Here is a 21,328-nt window from a genome sequence, read left to right as displayed (position 1 = left end):
CTGGAAAGGTGCTATATAAATAAAACTTATTATTATTTATTAAAAGCTTAAAATTATAAACCAATGCTTTTGTGGACGAATTCTCTCTGAAAGAGTACAGACGACAGCTTTATCAATGGAAACTGGCGAATATTATCAACAGACTTTTCCGATATAGTTTTTTAAACCTATATTTAAAAGAAAATGTCACCTACATTGAGTTTCATATATAAAATGAAAATCTATATTTAATGAGACCACACGTGAAACCTCTATAAAATAAACTAAATATAATAAATTAGGGTGAGAATATATATCTAGTAGTTAACAGTAATTCTAAATCATTTTTGACTGCACATTACAGTGTACATTTTTATTTGCAGTCTGTAGTAGCATTAAAATGAAAAAGCAAATACAACTAATATACTTTTTCAAGACAAAGATTGTTTGAAAATGCAATGAATAATGTGTCACTTAATGTGTCACTAAAAGATAACTAGTGGTATCAGATTGTAATACCATGTAATTTAATACAGCATTATACATTCCATGGCACTGAATGATTGCCATTCGTGGTATTTACATAGAAATACAAAGCACTTCAAAGAATATAATTATTTTTTGCTAGTGTTTGGACTGGGCTGGGTTATGAGTCTCGTTCATGGCACAAGAATGTCAGAATAGCCTTTAAGTCCAGAGGGGGCGCGCTTGAACTGTTTCCTGGGTGCACGAGCGTCACAGACGGACCAGTGTAGTGTGTGTGAGAGAGAGAGCGAGATAGAGAGAGAGAGAGAGAGAGAGAGAGAGAGAGAGGCAGAGTTTAGAGCACGTTCTGTTGACAGGCGTCGCCGTTGCTACTCGATTCCGATAACAACACAAGCGAAGGCACGGAGCTGTCGCGAGGTACGCGCCTTTAACTGGATTAAGCCGAGAAAAGCCGTTTTGGTTGGACCGAGCTGAAGGCGGATGAGCGCAGCCCGCGGGAGGGCAACTGTGTTACTGCGGCGGGGTCCAGTCAGCGAAAGATGAACAAAAACCACCGAGTGCCGAGCAACCGAACTCTGAACGCCGTGGAGGTGAAGAGCAAGGTGCGTAGCCAGCGGGACAACTACTTTAATTACTGTACAGACACAGAAAGGACTAGTCTTCGTGGTAGGAATATACTTTTGGGTGTTCAGACGCACTCACACTGTCCTGGCAAGTTTGGTCAACCTTGTGAGTTCAGTCGACCGTTGCTTTTAGTGCTGAGGACACAATGTGTCCGTGTTGTTAGGGAGAGATTGTGGGTTTGGACCTTAGGTTTTGACAGGTGCTCTCTTACCTCATGTTGTCAGGTGTTTATTATAATGTAAAACTAATGTATAATAATATAAACTTTTTTATTTGAGTTCTTATATAAGTGTGTGTTTGTCCAGTCAGTTTGACCACAGTCTCCCCGCAATCCATGGCAAACTATTTAAAAGTTATTATTTTAAACTAACGAGTTTTATGTTACTTATTTTTTAATTACTAATAATTAATTCAATAGTGAGTGATATTGAATTATAGAGAATAATAGAGAATTTAGTAGAAGCTAATACTTATTAATTGCATTCATTTGCTACTAGTCACTATCCTTAATTCAAATAGCTGTTTTCCATCTAAATCTATTGGGATATGTGGTTTATGTCAGATTAGTATGAAGCAGTTCTTGCTGGTCCCTGGTCCAGTTAACTATTCATGGACTCCAATGATTATTAACTATGCCAGTATGAGACTTCTATTCCAGTTGTTAACATGTCTTAACTTAGTGCTTATAATTACATGTGTGTTGTCATATTTAATAACTAGTATGGTTGTTTATTAGTTCAGTTTAAAAAAAAAAAACTAGTAAGTTTTGAAAAGTTAGTAGTGCCACATGATAAACCAGTACTGGTGTCTGTTCAAATAGTACTAGAAAAACAGGAATGGATACTAAGAGAAGTTACAATAAACAAAAGAAAATGTATTCATAAATAATGCATAGGTACTAGTAAAACCGGATTAGATGCTAGTTGGAAGTGTATAACTGTTATCAGAACCACCGATCCCCATAGAATTCAGTGGAAAAACTTCACGAATAACAAGAGAATAGAGAATATTGGCAAAAGAGAACATACTTTTGACTAATATATTGGCTACTAGATACTTTTGGTGCAATTATTTTTTTTTAAAAGTGCTAGTAACAAAAAAATATTAGTTTGTATAAAGGAATTTAATGCTAAAGTGGCTTGGCATTGCAATGTATTAATACAAATTCAATTAAAGTCATTTTTGATCCTAAACTGGTTTTCCCTCTTGTCTTGTAAACAAACTGACGATCACTTATCTTGGGTTCCAAACTTCTCATCCACATGACAAGATCATGTTGGAAATTAAATATTGACTGTGCTCAGAAAAAAAAAGTTAAATCAAATACCAAGCTGCACATAGGATAAATAAGATATCTACTGAACCTATCTCAGCGAGTCTTTATCTCAACTGTGATGTAAGTGACGTAAGAGCAGTTTTACAGGCATTATACACACCTTTAAATCTATACAGAAGATATTTTTAACTTTATGCTGCAAATCTAATATTGGTCTTAAACCTAATAACCTGTCTACCTAGACATGCACATGATGCCTAAAATTTGTCAAGGTAGGCATTCAATCTCAAGCATAGCCTTTCTTGTTGATTATAATAGAAACAGTTATTCAGCACCAGAGGAATGTAGATGTGGTTTACACTATGTTTCGTGTTTCTCTTGTGTTAATCATTATGGATGACACTATAAACAAGAACCTGGTCATACTCCCTCTACCAACTCAAACACTGAGTCTCAATCCTCCCTTTTGTTTGTTTGTTGCCAAACCACTTCATAACCTATTACAAACCACTAAAGAATTTAGTCTCTTTTGACTAGTTAGTAATCTTTTAATTTTTGCATAAGATCTTTTGAATTTCCTTGTTTATAAATAGTTTAATTATTATTGATATTATTATTTTTTATTTCTACTGATGCTATTCTATATTAAGTTACTCTCTACTAAAATATAATGCTTAATTCCACTGAGGAGGGATAGTTCAACCAAAAATTAAGATTCTATTATTACTACAAAAATGGAAATGTTTTTAATGGTGCACTGGTTGCTTTTTTTATATGCACAATATACTGGCACTATATTATTCTTGGATATTATTTCTCTTGAAAATGTGCATTACCATTAAGAGTGCATGCTGGAGATGTGTCAGCAGTTTTCAGTGTTTTTTAATTTTAACTACTATAGATTTGTAATACCAGGTGTTTATCAGTTGTCAGCTAAAACATGAAAATAACGGTTTAATATATTGTTTTAAAATACGGTTTGTAGCATCAGTGCATTCCTAATTTTTTCCAAGCACAATGAATAGTGACTGGAACCTAAAAGTTTTATAGATGAAGCAAAAGTACAATACAAAAAAAAAAATCAGAAATGAAGTCCATGTGACTTATATTTAGCAAGATGTGAAAAATGTAAATATGTCTGTTTCATTGTTATTTTAGTATTATTTATTATACAATTATACTATGCGCTACTATTTAGATTAAGCATTTATTTACACATTTACAGTTTTAAATAGTATTCATTTTTGTGTAAGTTTTAGCTATTAATTTAGTTACGTGCATTTGTCTTGCCTAGGCATTATTTATAATTTGCAAGACGTTTAGAAGTTTTTCATCTAATTAGACTAGTTGAGTTCATCTTGTTTTGCTGTGTACTGACATCTGTTCCATGTTGTTAGTTTGGAGCAGAATTCAGGCGTTTCTCTTTGGACCGGTCCAAGCCGGGACGCTTTGATGAGTTCTATGGCTTGCTGCAGCATGTGCACCGGATCCCCAATGTTGATCTGCTTGTGGGTTACGCCGATGTCCACGGCGATCTACTGCCAATCAACAACGATGACAACTACCATAAAGCAATCTCCATGGCAGCGCCCCTGCTCCGTCTCTTCTTGCAGCGGAAAGGTGAGGGTTGTGTTTTTGAACTGGGTCATTGGTCAAACTTCAACCCCATGTGTTACACACAGTGTATTATGTGAAACAATACCCTCTACAGCCCTTACGGTCTCAACACTCATGGTTGTAGTAAATTTTTCTAATCTGCATGGGTGAGAATTTATATACATAGTTATATAATATGCACAAATGTTTCGACTGATAACATGTGGAGGCGATAGCTGTGCTTCAGGAAGCTGTGCTTTTGTTTATTTATCAGTCATATCAGATTATAATGTGACAGGTTATGTAGTCCTGGGGGATGTGAGTTGTGTTCAGTAACCCGACTGCTAGTTAGCGGGGTTAAGTCTAAATTTTTTTATTTTATTCATGTAATCCTTACTAACAGATAAATAACTGTTTGCTCATTTTATTGATACTATAACTTACAATTTAATTACAGCCTGTGTGATTATGATATTTAAGACATTTCATAAGACCTATTTTATATCTCCCTTGATGCATTTTTCATTAACTAATATGGCCAAGTGTTTCTTAATTTGGGTTAGAAGTCTTCAGACACTGAGACTCGACTGAGCTAACATGAAAGCAGCAATATAAAGTTCTGAGGTCTGAACTGGTGACCGGTCACAGTTGTTGTGTGCTTTTGGTGTGTTATGGCCCCAGGCTGTGGGGTGCCCCACTCTAAGCTGTGTCTGTGTGCCATATGACCTGTAGATGGTAAGCCACTTTGTCAGGCGGAGATTAGAGGGGTCACTGTGTAACACTGTGTGGCCTGCGTTTCGATTACACGGCGACGCTAGCTCCATGCTGTGACCTGTTGCTATGGCAGAATGTGTGACACGGAAGCACACGAGCACCCCACCCACTTTTTAACTTGACCCTATATCTTGTCACGAATGTTTTAGTTATTTGAATGCATGCTTGTGGATGTAGGAGGTAAGCAGACATTATTCCAAGCGCTAAATACTACATAGATTCATTAGATTTATAAACTTCTGTTTCAAAACCTTTCTAGCTTTCCACTGCTTATAAGACAATGGCATTCTGAGGCATTCTATAAGTAGGTTCAAGTAGAATCAATAGACATTTTGAGGTAATTTTAAAGGGGTTAAAAAAAAAATAATAAAATAATTCTGTGATCACGCAAAAGAAGATATATTGCAGAACAGTTGATGGTCCCCTTTGACTTCCATATTAAGAAAAAGAAAATACAATGCAAATCAGTGGAAATCACCTTTTAACAGTTCATTACCCACATTCTTCAAAATATTTTCTTTCAGTAGAAGGAAGAAATTTAACTTGATTTTGGAATAGAGCTCATGGAGATAGACTTTTCATTTCTTGGTGAACTACCCCTTTTAAGGAAAATGCTGTTTATTGGTATCATCTAAGCATAGTAAGCAAAGAATGATAATTATAATTGTCCATACCAATTGATGACAAACGTTTCTTTAAAATGGACAAAATCTTTGAACCTGGTTGGATTCTTATTGGCTCTCAGTGTTTTTTTTTAAAGAAATATTTTTATTATAATTTATCAACTGGACAATCTTTCTGAAAGTTATTCTAACAGTGTTGTTCCTCTGTGCCTTTGGTCCTCTGTTGTTTGAACTTCCCTATTCTCAGAAATTAATATTAAAAATTCAAAGTTATCGAAGTCATTCTTGGTGTTAACTATATTCTTATTGGTAGCTGAAAAGCCTAATCAAATTGTCAACATTTTTACTTGACAAACACATAAGAAGCATGGAATGTATTAAATGTAAAAAATGCTGTGGAAATCTGTGCAGTGTTCTGCCTATTAATGACTGATTGGCATGCATACCTCACCAAATAATGCTCACAATAAATGTGACTCACGACTGATTCCTTTAGAGTTTTACATTAGCATGTTGATAATTGTACAGTATTCTTAATATTATGCATAAAAATTACATAATAAATAAGACTATTAGGTAAATAAATAGCATATTATAAGTAGATTTTTCTTGGTACTTTTCTGCCATCATGGAATTCTTATTTTTAAATTTTTGCATGGAGTCTCAATGCATTCTGCAGTCTATCTTTTGGAACAGGCTTTGTTTTTGTAGTGTTGTGATGCATTAAAATGCTGTCTAAGTAGGCATCTTGCCAGGTTTCAGAACAGAGCCTGAAGTATTTCCTTTTGAAGATTTCCATCACGTATCACATTAGATCCAGAGAGTTTTGTGCACTTTGATGGATGCCAGCGCATACACACACACAATAATATCTATGCGTGAGTTGGATCTGTGTTTGAAATCACATCAAGGTACGCAGTACTGAGACCGTCAAACCGGCTGAAATCTTTTGTGCAGCGTCTTGCTGTCATTGAATGGCACACATTCAGTGATCTTGGTTAAGAAAGCCTTCGCTGTGGTTGGAGTTCACGTGGGGGATGGGGGGTCTGAAGCATTCTTGAGCGCTGTGCCTCATTTGTGGATTGTGTTTGGAATTGTGGGTTTTGTTCTGTCGTAGCCTGTTTGGCATATTCAAGTGGCTTGACTTGAGCTCAGCTTACTCGATCTTTAATGAGGATGTTTTGTAGGGTGTGAATGTGCATCTGAACACTCCAAATGAGGATGTATGTGTTTCAGTAGGCATCCCATCCCAATGCAGTTGCACATGCTTTTTCAGACAACATCAGGATAACCACAATGCACCAATCCCATGCTTGTTTATCTGCTGCCATGGCAGCAGTGAAGAGCTTTAGCTGAGTGGGGTTAATGATGAGGGATACTTGAGTGGTGATTGCAGCATGATGGGACAGATACCAAATATTCACGATTGTGGGAGGCCAATTGTAATTAAGAATGAACCAGTTAAAAATGGAAAGTTGTATCTGAATACGGAGTCTGCCGTGCCCCCACCCACACCGTCAGTGGTAGTTGTGGAGCTGTTGTGGATATGTGTTTGCTGGTTTAAGGGGTGTTGGCATCCGTGTGTCTATTTGCATCATGTGATTTCCTGATCAGACATCCTGCTCAGTCGCTGCTGTGTCATAATATTGGGTCTTTGCTCTATATTCTGCATGCTCTACATTCACTCCTCCGTGTTAACAGCAGAGTCCAGAAACTATCCTCCGTTCCAAAACCTTATGCGATGCCTCCCTATGTTAAGGTGCCATAGGAATGCTCCTTATGTGAAAGGTTCTTGAAAATAGGAAGCAATATTACTGTCCTCTGAAATACTCATTTTGCCCAATGGCATCATTTTTAACAACTTGTTTTTCAATAGTTCATTTGTGACCCTAGACCAAAAAACCAGTCGTAAGTAGCACAGGTATATTTGGAACAATAGCCAACTATACATTGTATGGGTCAAAATTAATGATTTTTCTTTTATGCCAAAAATCATTTGGATATTAAGTAAAGATCATGTTCCATGAAGATATTTAGTAAATTTCCTACCGTAAATACATCAAAACTAAATTTTTGATTAGTAATATGAATTGCTTAATTTGGTCAACTTTAAAGGCGATTTTCTAAATATTGTGATTTGTTTTGTTTTTGTTTGTTTTTTGCACCCTGAGATTCCAGATTTTCAAATAGATGTATCTCGGCCAAATACGGTCCTGTCCTAACAAACGATACATCAATGGAATTTCAAAAAATTGACCCTTATCACTGGTTTTGTGGTCAATGGTCACATTTAATACAGACAGATGGAAATAGCTTAAATTAATAGACTGTTTTACCCAAGATTTCTGTGTGTGATCAGTTTCTGTGCTTTATGAGATCATGTTTTTATGATCTTACACTGTAAAAATAAGCTATTAAAGCTGTGGTGACTTTCAGAAAGTCACTGGAAAAAAATGGTATTGTGATGTGATGGCATATTGATCTGCTTGATTATAATACAGACAGTAAAAATACAGACATGCAAATGATCATGTACACTCATGACACTAAAATAATGCGTTTAAACATTTACTCAATTAAATTTAACAGGGCACCATAATGAGCATTACTGATACCAATAAAAAATATGGGATGTGCAGGGATTTTTTTTTTATTGTTTTTTACTTTACATTATATGGTAATCCATAGTTTATATTTACAAAAACTATTATCTATTTTGGTAGGAGATGCCAAAAATGTTGTATTCACCCTAAAAATTGGGTTGTTGCTCTCCTCCTAGCAACATGCTAACATAAAAAGAGTCTAGACTCCTTTGTACTTTACACTAGGATTCTTATTTGTGTGGCGTGTGGACCTGCTGCCTCTGTACGGCGTTCCAAATCTGTCACTTATGAGGTTCCTGTTCAGTTCGGATGCTGCCTTAGAAGAAAGCGGTGCGTAGAAAGCTGACAGCTTGCTTGCTTCGGAACAGAGTTTCAGTTTGAGCACTTGACTTGCTAACTTCACCATTTAAATCAAACTACCAAATCTTTTGAAAGAGGCTGTAGTTGAGAATTCCGCTGAGATTAATTGACCAGTCAGCTAATAGTATTAGCATTGAGCTGTCTTTTGTTCATTATAATTAATCCTTCCACCTGTGTCTGTTTCTAACAATAGCCCCGTGATTAATTTAATTGTGTCATTCATTTCCATTCCTTTCATAGTTTTCTCAGCGTATCTCTGAGATCCTCCCTACCGGCCTCACCTGTCTGATGGTGAGGTGTGGTTCAGGGAAACAACTGGAATAGTTTCTAGAGAGCACTGTGACATATGCTTTAGGAATCTGCCTACTCTTACCTTGTCTCTTTCGCTTTTCCACTCCCCTTTCTTTCCTGAAACCACAAATTTGTTTACTTTTCCATTCATGTCATCAGCTGAATCAGGGCACAGGGGTGGGTTGTGTTTTATGGACACCTGTGACGTCTGCAGCTTTTATTGCGGCTTCAGTTTTAGGAGGAGCCGCTTTAATATGTGGGAGGAATTCCAGGGTCATGGAATGTCACGCTGATGCAGAGAAGCACTGGAACACTGTTATGTCATGCCTGGGTAGAGCGGGCCAGAGCCTCTCTGGTGTTGTCAAATGAAGCGGAGCGGGATGAAGGAGGGGGGGGGTGGTGCTGCATGGTGGAAGAGGTTGTTCTTCTGGGGGGGAAGGGGCAGTAAGCTGCAGGATTGGGGGGAGGCGTTTCTCTGTGTGGAATGTGTTCAGACTCTGATCACCTCTGCTGATAAGATTAGACAGGACAGGGGGGCGAGGAAGGGAGCAGTCTGTGAAGCTCAGGGACCAGACCAGGAAAGAGGTGATGGGAAAACAGTGGGAGGGTATGGAGGTATTATTAGTGGGGAAAACACTCTGCTGTTACATTATGGTTGAAGAAAAAACTAGTGAAAGACCTGGTCACTGGTTAGTCCTGTTTTGGATAAAAGGGCAAGTCATTTACAAACACACTGTTTGTTGTTAATCTTTGTTGAGATGTTCTATGACTTCATAGATATTTATAGATGAGGTGCCAATATGATCAAATATTGAGTTTTCTCACAGTATTGTTTAGAAACATTAGACCCTTGTATCTCAATATACAGTAATGTTCTGTATACTGAAAGTCTTCGGTCAGTAAGATTTTAAAAATGTTTTTGAAGGAAGTCTTTCATGCATTTCAAAATCCAAAATAAATAAAGTAAGCAAATATTATTTAAAAATATTATTGCAATTAAAATATTCCACTCTTCAATGTCACATGATCTTTTAAAATTATTCTAATATGCTGATTTGATTCTGAAGAAGCATTTCTTATAATCAATGTTGAAAACAATTGTGCTGCTTAATGTTTTTGTGGAAACTGTGAAACTTTTTTCAGGATTTAACATACATTGCTCAAAAGTGACAATAAAGACAATTTAATGCATCCTTGCTGAATACAAGTATTATTTTAATAATTAAAAAAATCATACTGACCTCAATCTTCTGAACATTACATTATATGATGTGTTTGTTCATATAACTTATTTTAGTTCATCTATGAGTAGCAGGTCGTCTAAATAAGCAACGACTCAGAAACCAGCTTTTTTTGAGTAGATGACTAGATAAAACACAACCAAATGCAGGGTTATGAGACACTCATGTTTTTTTATTGGATCTGACACAAGTTTTAAATGCTGATGAGTTTAGTGTTTTATGATTCTGATGTGTATCATTAACTTCAGAGCAGTAAAACACCTTCCAAACTGAACTCTGACCTTTAGCAGTGCACTTCACATTCCTCACAGAGTCAAAGGCAGGAGAAGGTGCAGGTTATCAGGAAGATCCTCACTGTGGAAAGTGAGTGACAGCATGTCCCAGCTATGAGTGCAGAAAGTCTCCAAACCGTGATTCCATCTAAAATAACAGACTGATCAGATTTTCTTTCCATTTAAAAGTGAAACTACCAGTTATTTAACTGTCGAATCTGTGGAACCAGGGCTGGCCCAAACACAGGCCCACTGAAACAAGCCTAGTCCATCTGATTTAGCACAGCAGTCACAGTCACTCCCTTAAAGAGACAGAGACTGTGTTAGAAAAAGAGAGAGAAAGAGATGATGATACATTGAAGGAAGAGAGTGGGAGAGAGAAGAATGAGCAGCGTCAGCATGAATTAAACTGAAGGCAGCAGTAGTTACACAACATGAAGGAGTCATTCTACCCACACACGCTTATATTAATCATCCTTAAATTTGTTCCAAATTTCCTTAACCATATCCTTTACAGAACTCTAGCATTATAAAGGGACTATATATATGTAGGATGTAAAGCTGTCATGTGCTATATACTATATTATAAATACTAAATTAAATACATTAAGCAGTAATCGACAATATTCGAGTGGTGGTGTTAATGACTACTGATTTTTTTCAAATGTAAATAAAAAAACAAATTTCACCAAGTTTTGGGTTAATAAATCTTAAGTGGTCCAATAATTGTAAAAATGGAAAAATTAGGAAAATTTAATATGGTCAAGAAGTAACCTCCATTGAACCACTTGAAAAGAAATGATCCATACCATTTCTTTTTGAGAGATGAACCGTAATGAGATTTTTGTGTTTTGCACTCAACAGTCAGTCTGTTTCTCATGTACCTGCCCCTCAACAACACATTAAAACAAAATGATTTGTGGTTGGTCACTTAACATATGTGACCCTGTAAAACGTAATTTTTGATTAGTAATACGCATTACTAAGAACTTGATTTGGACAACTTCTCAGGCAATTTTCTCGGTATGTGGATTTCTTTCTTTTTTTTGCACCCTCAGATTGTATCTCGGCCAAATATTGTCATATCCTAACAAACCATATATCAATCATTTATTCAGCTTCCAGACAATGTAAACATCTCAATTCCGAAAAAATTGCACTCAAGGTTTTGTGGTCCAGGGTCACATATCATTGAGATGTTCTCTTCCTGTTTATTTGGCTGGTTTCTGGACAGAATAAGTTAAGTAAATTTGATATGTTGATTGTCAACAGTCAGTCTTTCTGAACATAACACTTTTCCACAAGTTGGTATGAATCTTTAGGGTCCTATATATATACCCTTTTTACCTTGTCAAAAGCAGCTCTGTTCACAGTGACCCAAAAGGTGCATATCCCTTTAAATGCTAATGAGCTGCTCCTCACCTCGCCCCTCTCTTCTGTCGGATGATGAGCAGTTCCTGATGTACATTATTAGGAAAGGAGATGTTTAGTTCAAAGATTTGTTAAAAAAAAACATACTCACTTTTTCTTTAGTTAAAGCTGGATCACACATTGGTGGCTCAAGATTGTTTACACATAATAGACAATTTGATTGGTTTGCCATTTTTACTTAAATCAGAAACTGCTGTAATGATTCCTACACAGAGTGAGTTTCATCCACCTTATTTTCCCACATTTTCTCTAAGTATCCTGTTCTCAAGGGCTTTTCCTTTGTTACGTTACTCGCACACTTTGCATTTTTCTTCTGTTATCAGAATTGTTCTCACTTTATCTTAGCTGCATCACAGAAGTATGTGCTCACTGAGCCCAGAATAGCAGCACCTCATAAAGTTTCTGTATTGAAAAGTTCCCTCGCTCTTTCAATCTCTTTCTCTCTCCCTGGCCTAATGAGTGCTCATTACAGCCCACTCTCCACCCTCTCTGCTCCCCTCTCCTCTATCGTGCCGTGTCTGGAACAGGATGGCACACACTCCCCAATGTGGGAGACATTCGGAGTTAACCTTAAAAAAGCAGAAATGTTTCCACAGATGCTGTCATGCCGTCAGCGGCTGCTCGTCTGAATAATCTGTGTGCTCGATTCTTTGCAAGCAGCTTTGTGGAGCGAGACCATAAACAGAAAGCAGCACAGTGGTCACATGCAAAAAAACCTGAATGAGACATTCACAAAAGTGAAACATGAGCCATCACGGCCTTTTTAAGGCCTGCTGAATATTGGATGAGATGAGTCCATCACTCTCAGTTTGCGGTGAGCAGAGACACGGTGTGACATCTCTATTGTTTTCACACTCCTCGTGGGATGCTTCTCACGAATGTGTTTTACATTTCAGTCTGGTTCTTGAATAATCTTAATTTCTTTCTTTATTCAGTGGGAACTTTTTTTTAAAAAGTGATCCAAGGTGCACCAATTTATTTTTGCACTTCGTTTAATATCTACAGACACTGTTTGTTTTAAATTATAATATCCTCACTCCTGTAATATCAGGGACATAGAAAAAGCTATTTCATTCAAAATAATAGATGCATAATTTTTATCTGACAAAATGTAGATATTTTTTCAGTTTTGGCAGATACTGGACAATTAATTGTTCATGATTCTTTCCCCTATTTTGTATTTATTTTTTATTTTTTTTTACATTTAAGAACTGTTAAATGTAATCTTTAGCAAATTTCATAATTAATATCCACTATCATTCTTTATATTATAACGTTGTGATGCCAAATTCACTTGTAGCATTTAAAGCTATTCATTTTAGTTTTCAGTGTTCAGTGTTTTATTTTTAATTTATTAAGACAAAATAGCATTTTTAATTTTAGTGTTGGCATTAATCAATAACTTGAAAACATAGAAGATTAAAGAATACACAAACAGGTCACCTGACATTAGGCAGACAATATGACCTTGTGTAATGAGATACTGATCATCTAAGCAAAGGTGGGAAAAAGCATTTCACTAAGCTCACACATACACACACACATACACGACTCTCACTGGCGTGCTGATCACACAGAGTTCTTCCTGGTGTCCTTTGACAGGAAGTGAGGTGCTTCCACTGCCACGGTCAATGGTGACCACAGTATCAGATAAAGCCAGTGTCACATTACTGCTGCCATACAGTGCCTTGCCAAAGTATTTATACCCCTTCATTTTTTTCATGTGTTGTTGTGTTGCTGCCTTATGTTAAACTGCTTTAAATTACTTTTTTCCACATCAATCTACTCTCCATACACCATAGTGACAAAGCAAAAACAGAGTTGTCGCAGCTTCATAAATTAAAAAAAAAAAAAAAACACTGAAATAAGTACATTGCATAAGTATTCATACCCTTAACTAAATATTTAGCTGAAGCACCTTTACAGTATCAAGTTTTTTTTTGTTTGATGCGGAAAGCTTTGCACATCTGCATCTGGCAATATTCTGCCATTCTTCCCCTCATCTCTTCACCTCTCAAGCTCTGTCAGGTTGGATGGAGACGGCGCATATTTTCAGGTTTCTCCAGAAATATTTGATTGGGTTCAAGCCCAAGCTCTTGCTGGGCCACTCATGGACATTCACACAATTGTTTATAAGCTACTCTTGCTGTGTGCTTAGGGTCACTGTCCTGTTGGAAGGTTAACCTTCTGCCCAATCTGAGATTCTAAATGCTCTAGACTAAGTTTTCATTAAGGCTATCTCTATATTTTGGTGCATTGAGTTTTACTTCTACTCTGATGAGTTCCTCTGTCGCTGTGCTGAAAAACTGTCCCTCAGCATGTGGCTGTAACTAGTACACTTTACTTTTGGGATGCTACTCTGCAAATTATAAGCAGAGCTGGGTTCCCTCAAACATGATGCTTAGAATTGAGTTTCATCAGACTAAATAATCTTGTTTCTCAGAGTCTGATGGACCTTTAGGTGTTTTTTTGCTAATTCCAAGTGTGTTTTCACATGTCTTCACTGAGGAGAGGATTTAGTCTTCCCACACGGCTATAAAGCCCAGATCGGTGGAGTGTTGCAGTGATGTTGGTCCTTCTGTAGGCTTTTCCTATCTCCACATATGATCATGGAGCTCAACTAGAGGGACCATCAGGTTCTTGGTCACCACTCAAACCAAAGCCCTTCTCCATCAGTTGCTCAGTTTGGCCAGAAGGCCAGCTCTAGGAAGAGTCCTTGTTGTTTCAAACTTCATTCATAAATGGTAACTGAGACTACGTGTTTTTGTGACCCTTCAGTTAAGATTTTTTTTCTGAACTCTTCCACAGATGTGTAGCTTGAAACAAACCTGTTTCTGAGCTCTAAAGGCAGTTCTTTTGACCTCAGGGCTTGGTTATTGCTCTGATGTGCATTATCAGCTGTTAAACCTTTTATGAAGAGGTCTGTGCCTTTTCAAATCATACCCATTCAAGGGAATTTGCCAAAGGTTACCTTCACTCAAAGTGTAGTGACATCTACAAGCAATATGAATGCTCCTGAGCTAAGAAAGGGTATATTATGCAATGGAATTTAAGTTATTAAACTAATCCTTTACTTTTTTATTTTTTAATAATTTTGCAAAGATGTAAAAAAATTGTTTAAACCTCATGGTGTATGGAGTGCAGGTTGATGTGGAAAAAGGGATTTAAAGCAGTTCAACATAAAGCAGTAACATGGGAAAAAATGAAGCTTTTGCAAGGCACTGTATTAACACATAACAGATAAATCCACACTATTTCACTGCCAAACCAAACTGAAATCTAATTTTAAAGAATATTACATTATATGTTTACATATATATATATAAGTGTGTAAGGAGAGAGACTTTTTTTATGTTTTTGAAAGAAGTCTCTTATGCTCACCAATGATACATTTTTAAATAATAAATGTTGAAAACTGATGTTCTGCTTAATTTTTATTTTTTTATTTAATGTGTGTGTGTTTTTTTAAATAATAGTAATTATGCTGTAATTATAAATGACATAAGTCAGGAATCAATAATTGACTGACTAATCATCTTGACATCTTAAGTTGACAAATACATGATTTTTTTTAAATTGGCAATGTATTGCTTCAGGACATATTTCAGAAATAACTCCTCATATCCCCTGGTCTGCCTCTAATGATTATTAGGCCCATTACAACCAGACTGGTTTCTGTAGTGTCAGGTTTCACAAAGAGCCAGCTGTCAAGTGTTCAGAAAGTGAGATGATAGAGGTTTGTGTGTCATTTAACATGATGCGGTTTCCATATATTGTAAGATGCTTTTAGCATCCTCTCACTTTTTCTCCTCTCGATCTCTGAGCCAACAGAAAAGCTAGTTTGTGCCCGTTTGAGTGGCCCTAAGGGACTTCCCATGCTGCCCTTCAACACTCTCTGTGAAGCCATTGTTAGGCTTTAATATGGAAGAGTGGAGCAGATAAGGAAGGAAGAGAGGAGAAGAACTCAGGAGGAGATGAAAAGAGACCACCATACATACTCGACTACTCCAGCCAACCTTGTGTGTGCATACTGCGTGTTTGTGAATAAACCCAAAGTCCTTATAGACTGATAAACCTCAGCTCTATTAGGTCAGAAAGACATTTTTTTCTGATGTCTGCAGGTACTGAAGACAATTTGCCAAATTATTGTTAAAATTTCAACACAGGCTGCATATTCATGTTGAAACAAAACACAAGGACGATCCAGGTAGTTTTCTAGTGGGAACTGGCTGTGTGGACCTTTGACCAACAATCAATATTGTGTGTGTGAGTGTGTTTTGACTATATTTGTGCTGCCTGATGTGAAATCTGTGCACTAGATCACACAGACACGTCCCTCCTATCATATTCCTGGTTAAACAAACACACTGGAAGAAGATGCTTTTCGTTTTAGAGGTAGAATTCAGGTTTAGGTATTAAAAAAATCCATAAAAACATCACAACCCTTGATACTAAAGATCAGTAAATATCATAATTGAAATGTTAGTTATACTCTTATAACATGGTGGTTTTTTGTTAATAATTAAATCCCTCAGGTTAACCATTGTTCATTCGGGTAATGGGAGTTCAGAAAAACACATGGTACTGCTTTGAACTCTCTTCATGCACATGCATTTATATCCTCTCTCCCTTCCTACTCTATTCTCCTTTTTGATCTTGAGTATGAATGTCTTGCAGGTGAAAGTCCAGGCAGTGATTAAGCCTCTGAGGAATTCATAAATGGCAGCTGAGAGCAAAAGAGAGAGAGGTTGAAAGGAGGCTTGGGTTTACAGTAGATTACACATTAGCTGAGGGGCGGAGGGAAACTAACAAGCAGCCATTCTCTACCATGGTATCCCCTGCAGGTCTCTCCTTACAAAGTTGTGGGAATAGTCTAATAAGAGCAAAAAAAAATTGAACGTGATAAATAATAAAAAGTAATGAGCATGCACATAATATATGTTTACAAGCACAATAACGCTGATAATAAATTGCATGGACTGAGCCTCTGAAAAGTGTCCAGACACTTTTAGTTATTGCCTTATATTGCCCAGTTTTATAAGGGTAATATATGTTTTTTTTTTTTTTTTTTGAAAAACAAACAAAAAAGTGGTTTATATTATTCTCATTTATTTTTTAATTAAACATGACTTGATCAAAGTCGTTGTTCACATTAACAAAAATATGCTGATATTATACTGCATTTATTTACAAAGCTACTGAAAAGTGTTCATGCCCACACCTTTAGTTGTTGTACTATATACCCATTTTATTTTTGTTTTTAGTTGTTTTGTGTTTAGTTTTATGTTTGTAGTTTGCAGAACAAAAAATACAAAAAATACAAAAAATAGTTTGTTTAATTTGTGGTTGTTGTTGAATGACCATCGTAACCCATCACTAAATAAAATAAACACCAATATTCCTTTAAGTTGTGATGTCTAAAACAAACGTCACATATTTACATTCTTTTTCTCTTTCTTCTCCCTTTTCTGCAGAGGAGGCAGATTACTCCGCATTCGGCACGGACACTGTGACCCGTAAGAAGACCCCAGCGGCGCTCGCAGCGGTCCTCCTTCGACCAGACGCCAACAAGAAGAAGCCTCCCATCATCATCAGCCTGCCTAAAGATTTCCGGCCAGTGTCCTCCATCATCGACGTGGACATCCTCCCAGAGACGCACCGTCGTGTCCGCCTCTACAAACACGGTCAAGAGAAACCATTGGGCTTCTACATCCGCGATGGTTCCAGCGTGCGCGTCACACCCCAAGGCCTGGAAAAGGTCCCAGGCATCTTCATCTCCCGCATGGTCCCCGGAGGCCTGGCGGAGAGCACGGGACTGCTGGCCGTCAACGACGAGGTGCTCGAAGTCAACGGCATCGAGGTGAGCGGGAAGTCCTTGGACCAAGTCACAGACATGATGATCGCGAACAGCCACAACCTCATTATAACCGTCAAACCGGCCAATCAGCGCAATAACGTGGTACGCAGCAGCGGAGGCGGCAGCTCAGGACGATCATCTGACAGCAGCACCAGTTTTTATGGTTACTCAACACCAGGTTCGATGGCGATGACCCCGTCCCATATTATCCAGAACTATGAACCGGACGAGGAGAGCGAGGAGGAGGAGGATCTGGTGATCGAGGCAGACAGAGGGGCTAAACTTATTCCGCAGGCAGGGGCACGGGCGACAGCCAGCACCAGCATGCCCACCCTGCCCAGATACGAGCCCCACCTCGACCTCCGCCCCTCAAATGGTACCATGAGCACCAGGTCTCTGAATGCCCATGACATGGGATTAGAAGGGCGAAATCTAGAGGAGGAGGGCACAGTGATTACACTGTAAAGACACACACAGCATATAATCACACACACTTGTCAATACATACGTTTGTGTGCCATAGGATTGAAAATGCATGTCAGGAACAAAAGAGAAGGCCAGAAACCACAGCACCTTACAGCACTTCTCTATAACAACAGGACCTTGATGAGGCAGTTCTCATCATCAAACCCGTGGAGAGCAGCACAGCACCAAAATAGCTTTTTCTTGAGTAATAATGAACTTCCTGAGTCAGTGCGATTTAATGAATGCAGACGGCACCGTATGAGTCATGACAATCTTTTTTTACTTTGACAACCACACCCTTCAGAGCCACGAGGCTCTTGCGTTATCAGAGAACAAAGTACAATGGGTTTCACCCATCCTCTGCGTTACCGTGGTAACTGAGTCTGGCTGCACTACAGAACTTCAGAAGGAACTGAAATAAGCTCTTCATCTGTTCGTCTGCAACACTAACACTCTCAGCGGACTGATTCTTCGTGGTATTCAAGGGAATCCTGAACCTTTGTGGGGCTTGAGTGAATGTTTAGGAGATATTTTCATGTGAGTGGACAGTTGTAGACTGCTGCCTCGGTTAAGATTCAGATGTCTTATCATCTCAGAAGTTTTTAATCATAGCCAAAAAGACAGATGATCAATGTCATATTTTTCATACTGATATGTTTTATTGGTATCACTTATATTTCTTTATTACAAGGGCTATCATCCTGCTCTTTTTGATACCTGTGGTTTATTTTACCCATAGATCTTACTTGATAACCCTGTCTGGGGTTTTGGAATACAGAAATATCAATAATGTTTCAAGGGAGCGCTCTGATGTGGACACTTGGATGTTTCATTTATGAAGAGCGACTCTACCTTGGCACTTTTCACTAAGGTTCAGCTTGTTAACATTAGATAGATCAGCCGAAATGAATATTCTGTCATCTTTTACACAGATCTCTTGTCATTTTATAACTTTCTTTCTTCTGTGGAGCATAAAAGCAGATATTTCCATACATGGAGAGTTCCTGTTGGGAACATGGTGTGAGTATATGATGACAGAATTTACATTTTCCTGGGAGTGAACTATACAGTACACTCAATGCATTAGGTGTCATAACGAACTATTAATAATATTTTTTACATTATCTATGTTAAAGTTAATTTCTGCATACATTAATATTTAATATTTACTTTTTAACATTTAAGTTAAAATTTAAGTAAACATTAGATAATGCATAATGAGACATGAACAATAGTACATGTACGAATCAGCATTAACCAGAATTAATAAAAGCTGTAAAAATGGTTCACTTTTGGTTCATGACACATAACTCCATTTTTACTGTAAACAAATTGAACCTTATTTTAAAGTGTTACCTCCAACAATAAGTGTTGCAGTCGAATTACGGAGAAAACAACCCTTAATTGGTAGTGAATTACTATGAATATTGAATATATGCCAAAATATTCAGTATCTTTCCCTCTTTATATGAAGATTTTTTGTTGTTGTTGTTTTTTTTTTGGGGGGGGGGGTGCATGTCAGCAGAGTACCAGCCAAACCCTTCAGAAAGTATGTAACAGTTGGGTTAGTTGCATCATTACTATGGGACAGACATGCATAATTTATTATTATTAATATTTTTTAATTCAACTGGTTGAAATCTGTTGTGAAGTCTTGTCAAAAATGCACAATTAATCATATTGTCATCTAATGTCCATACCCTTCACTCTCTGTGTACGGTAAAGTGAGGTCTTCCTACTTGAGTGATAATTATGCTTTCTAAAAATGACCTCTGGACAAATGAACAAATGTTATGCTCTTACTTTGAAAGCATTCCTTTAAGTTCAGTTGGCTGTAGGTACATTTCTCCCCTTTTCAACCTTATTCATACATCATAATGATATGCATGATGTTACAGCTGTAAGCTTATACAATACGATCTTCTGAGATCTCAAAGTGTCTGTCAGTGGATACACTGGAAGAGACTGACGAGAGACAGATGTGCCTACGCTCTTTCGGTTAGGACCTGCTGTTAGAGATTTAGCCGAAGAAGCCTTTCATTAGATCCCCTTTTTATCAATTTCATGGCACTTACATTACCAAAATCTGCTTGGAGTAGCAAACGCACTGTAGCTGTGATCATACACACTTCATCCTGATCATTCATTTTCACGGTACAAACGACATAATGAATGGAGTCTTTAGCTGTATTAATTTATTTTTATATTAACCACTACATACGATTTGGGATTGGAACCACAGAAGTTTTATTTATTTTAAAATAGAACTAAATAGAATTAAAAATGTATTTTTACTTGCTTTGTTTTAGCTGACCATAAACCTCATCATTTTGATTCCTTGTATTTTTTTTTTTTTTTTATGTCTAGAAAATGTTCAGATTTTTTCCCACTAGCATCTTTGGTGGAACTCAATGCTCAGACCTTTAGGGTGAATAGAAATATGAAGAATAACTTGCTATTTTCCAAACTGTGAATATCTTTGCATTTCTAAAGGAGACCATATATCTATGAGCACCTGCTTTGAGAGACATACAAATGGACTTTTTCATTCATGTGTCAAATTCTTTTTTTTGATAATAAGCTTGCCAGATAAATCTTAAGGTATAGATTTGTACTGAAATTATCAGTATTTTCTTATTAGTACTACATGGAAATTTGTTTCACATAATGAAACTTTTACAATGATAAATACTATATTAAGACATAGATGCACATGTATTATAGTCAAGTCTTGGATGAAATAAACTAATATGTAGAAAATCACTGATACTGCTCCTTGCTTGGTGTGTTGGTCATGAAAAAGTCTTTTTATCTGTGATAACCAGAGTGTGTCAGTTTGAAATATACATTGAAGAATCAGCATTAACCTGATCAGTCACGTTTATTTGTAAAGAGCTTTTACAATACATACAAAGCCACTTTATGTCTTTAGGCCCATTGAACTGCTTTAAAGAAAACATGCTTTAAAATAACACAACAGGAATGAAGTGGGATGGGTTTAAATGTCTTACGCAACCTCTACCTTTGCTAAATTATTGAAATTAGACGTACTGTATTTATGACTTTGTTTTGTCTTTTACAGGAATTGAACAAGAACTTTTCTAAAAAAAAATTACTATTTAGCCTCATGTTAAAACATCATAATTGCAGCCAGTGGTTAAAATAAAGTAATGGCTTGTGTTTCATAGCTACTTTAAAAACTTGGAAACTTTATATAACGTTTATTCTATCTAAATCATAAATTGAACACTATGTGATGTTGCACAATAGTGCTGAGAGATGTAGGGCAGTACAACTGATGTCAGGAGTCCATCCTGTGGTTAAAGCATGAAACAGCATCCAGTCTTCTGCTTCAACTGTCTACTTTTATCAAACTGATCTAACAAATAAGTTTGATTTTCTCATTTTAATATCAACCTTTGCACAAGTTAAAATACATATGGTTTATGA

The 21,328-nt window shown here is 37.0% G+C and overlaps 1 protein-coding gene across 1 annotated transcript; it reads left to right on the top strand.

Moving 5' to 3' along the window:
* The first annotated feature begins 777 nt into the window (after window positions 1-777).
* On the top strand, window positions 778-20,641 carry pard6b (par-6 partitioning defective 6 homolog beta (C. elegans)). Its single transcript, XM_052594674.1, has 3 exons — window positions 778-1,067; window positions 3,763-3,985; window positions 17,031-20,641. The coding sequence occupies exons 1-3, from the start codon at window positions 1,005-1,007 to the stop codon at window positions 17,876-17,878; spliced, it is 1,134 nt and encodes a 377-aa protein (XP_052450634.1). The 5' UTR covers window positions 778-1,004; the 3' UTR covers window positions 17,879-20,641.
* Window positions 20,642-21,328: the final 687 nt, after the last annotated feature.

Source organism: Carassius gibelio, chromosome B23 (assembly GCF_023724105.1).
Source record: "Carassius gibelio isolate Cgi1373 ecotype wild population from Czech Republic chromosome B23, carGib1.2-hapl.c, whole genome shotgun sequence".
NCBI lineage: Eukaryota > Metazoa > Chordata > Actinopteri > Cypriniformes > Cyprinidae > Carassius > Carassius gibelio.
The sequence above is the reverse complement of the archived record's forward strand: the minus strand, read 5'-3'. Positions and strand labels throughout refer to the sequence as shown.

Bases quoted from the DNA above. Each gene is read 5' to 3' on its own strand.
- pard6b (XM_052594674.1), top strand. From the start codon at position 1,005: ATGAACAAAAACCACCGAGTGCCGAGCAACCGAACTCTGAACGCCGTG. The intron at 1,068-3,762 runs GTGCGTAGCCAG...CCATGTTGTTAG, and splicing joins CCGTGGAGGTGAAGAGCAAG to TTTGGAGCAGAATTCAGGCG. The intron at 3,986-17,030 runs GTGAGGGTTGTG...CCTTTTCTGCAG, and splicing joins TCTCTTCTTGCAGCGGAAAG to AGGAGGCAGATTACTCCGCA.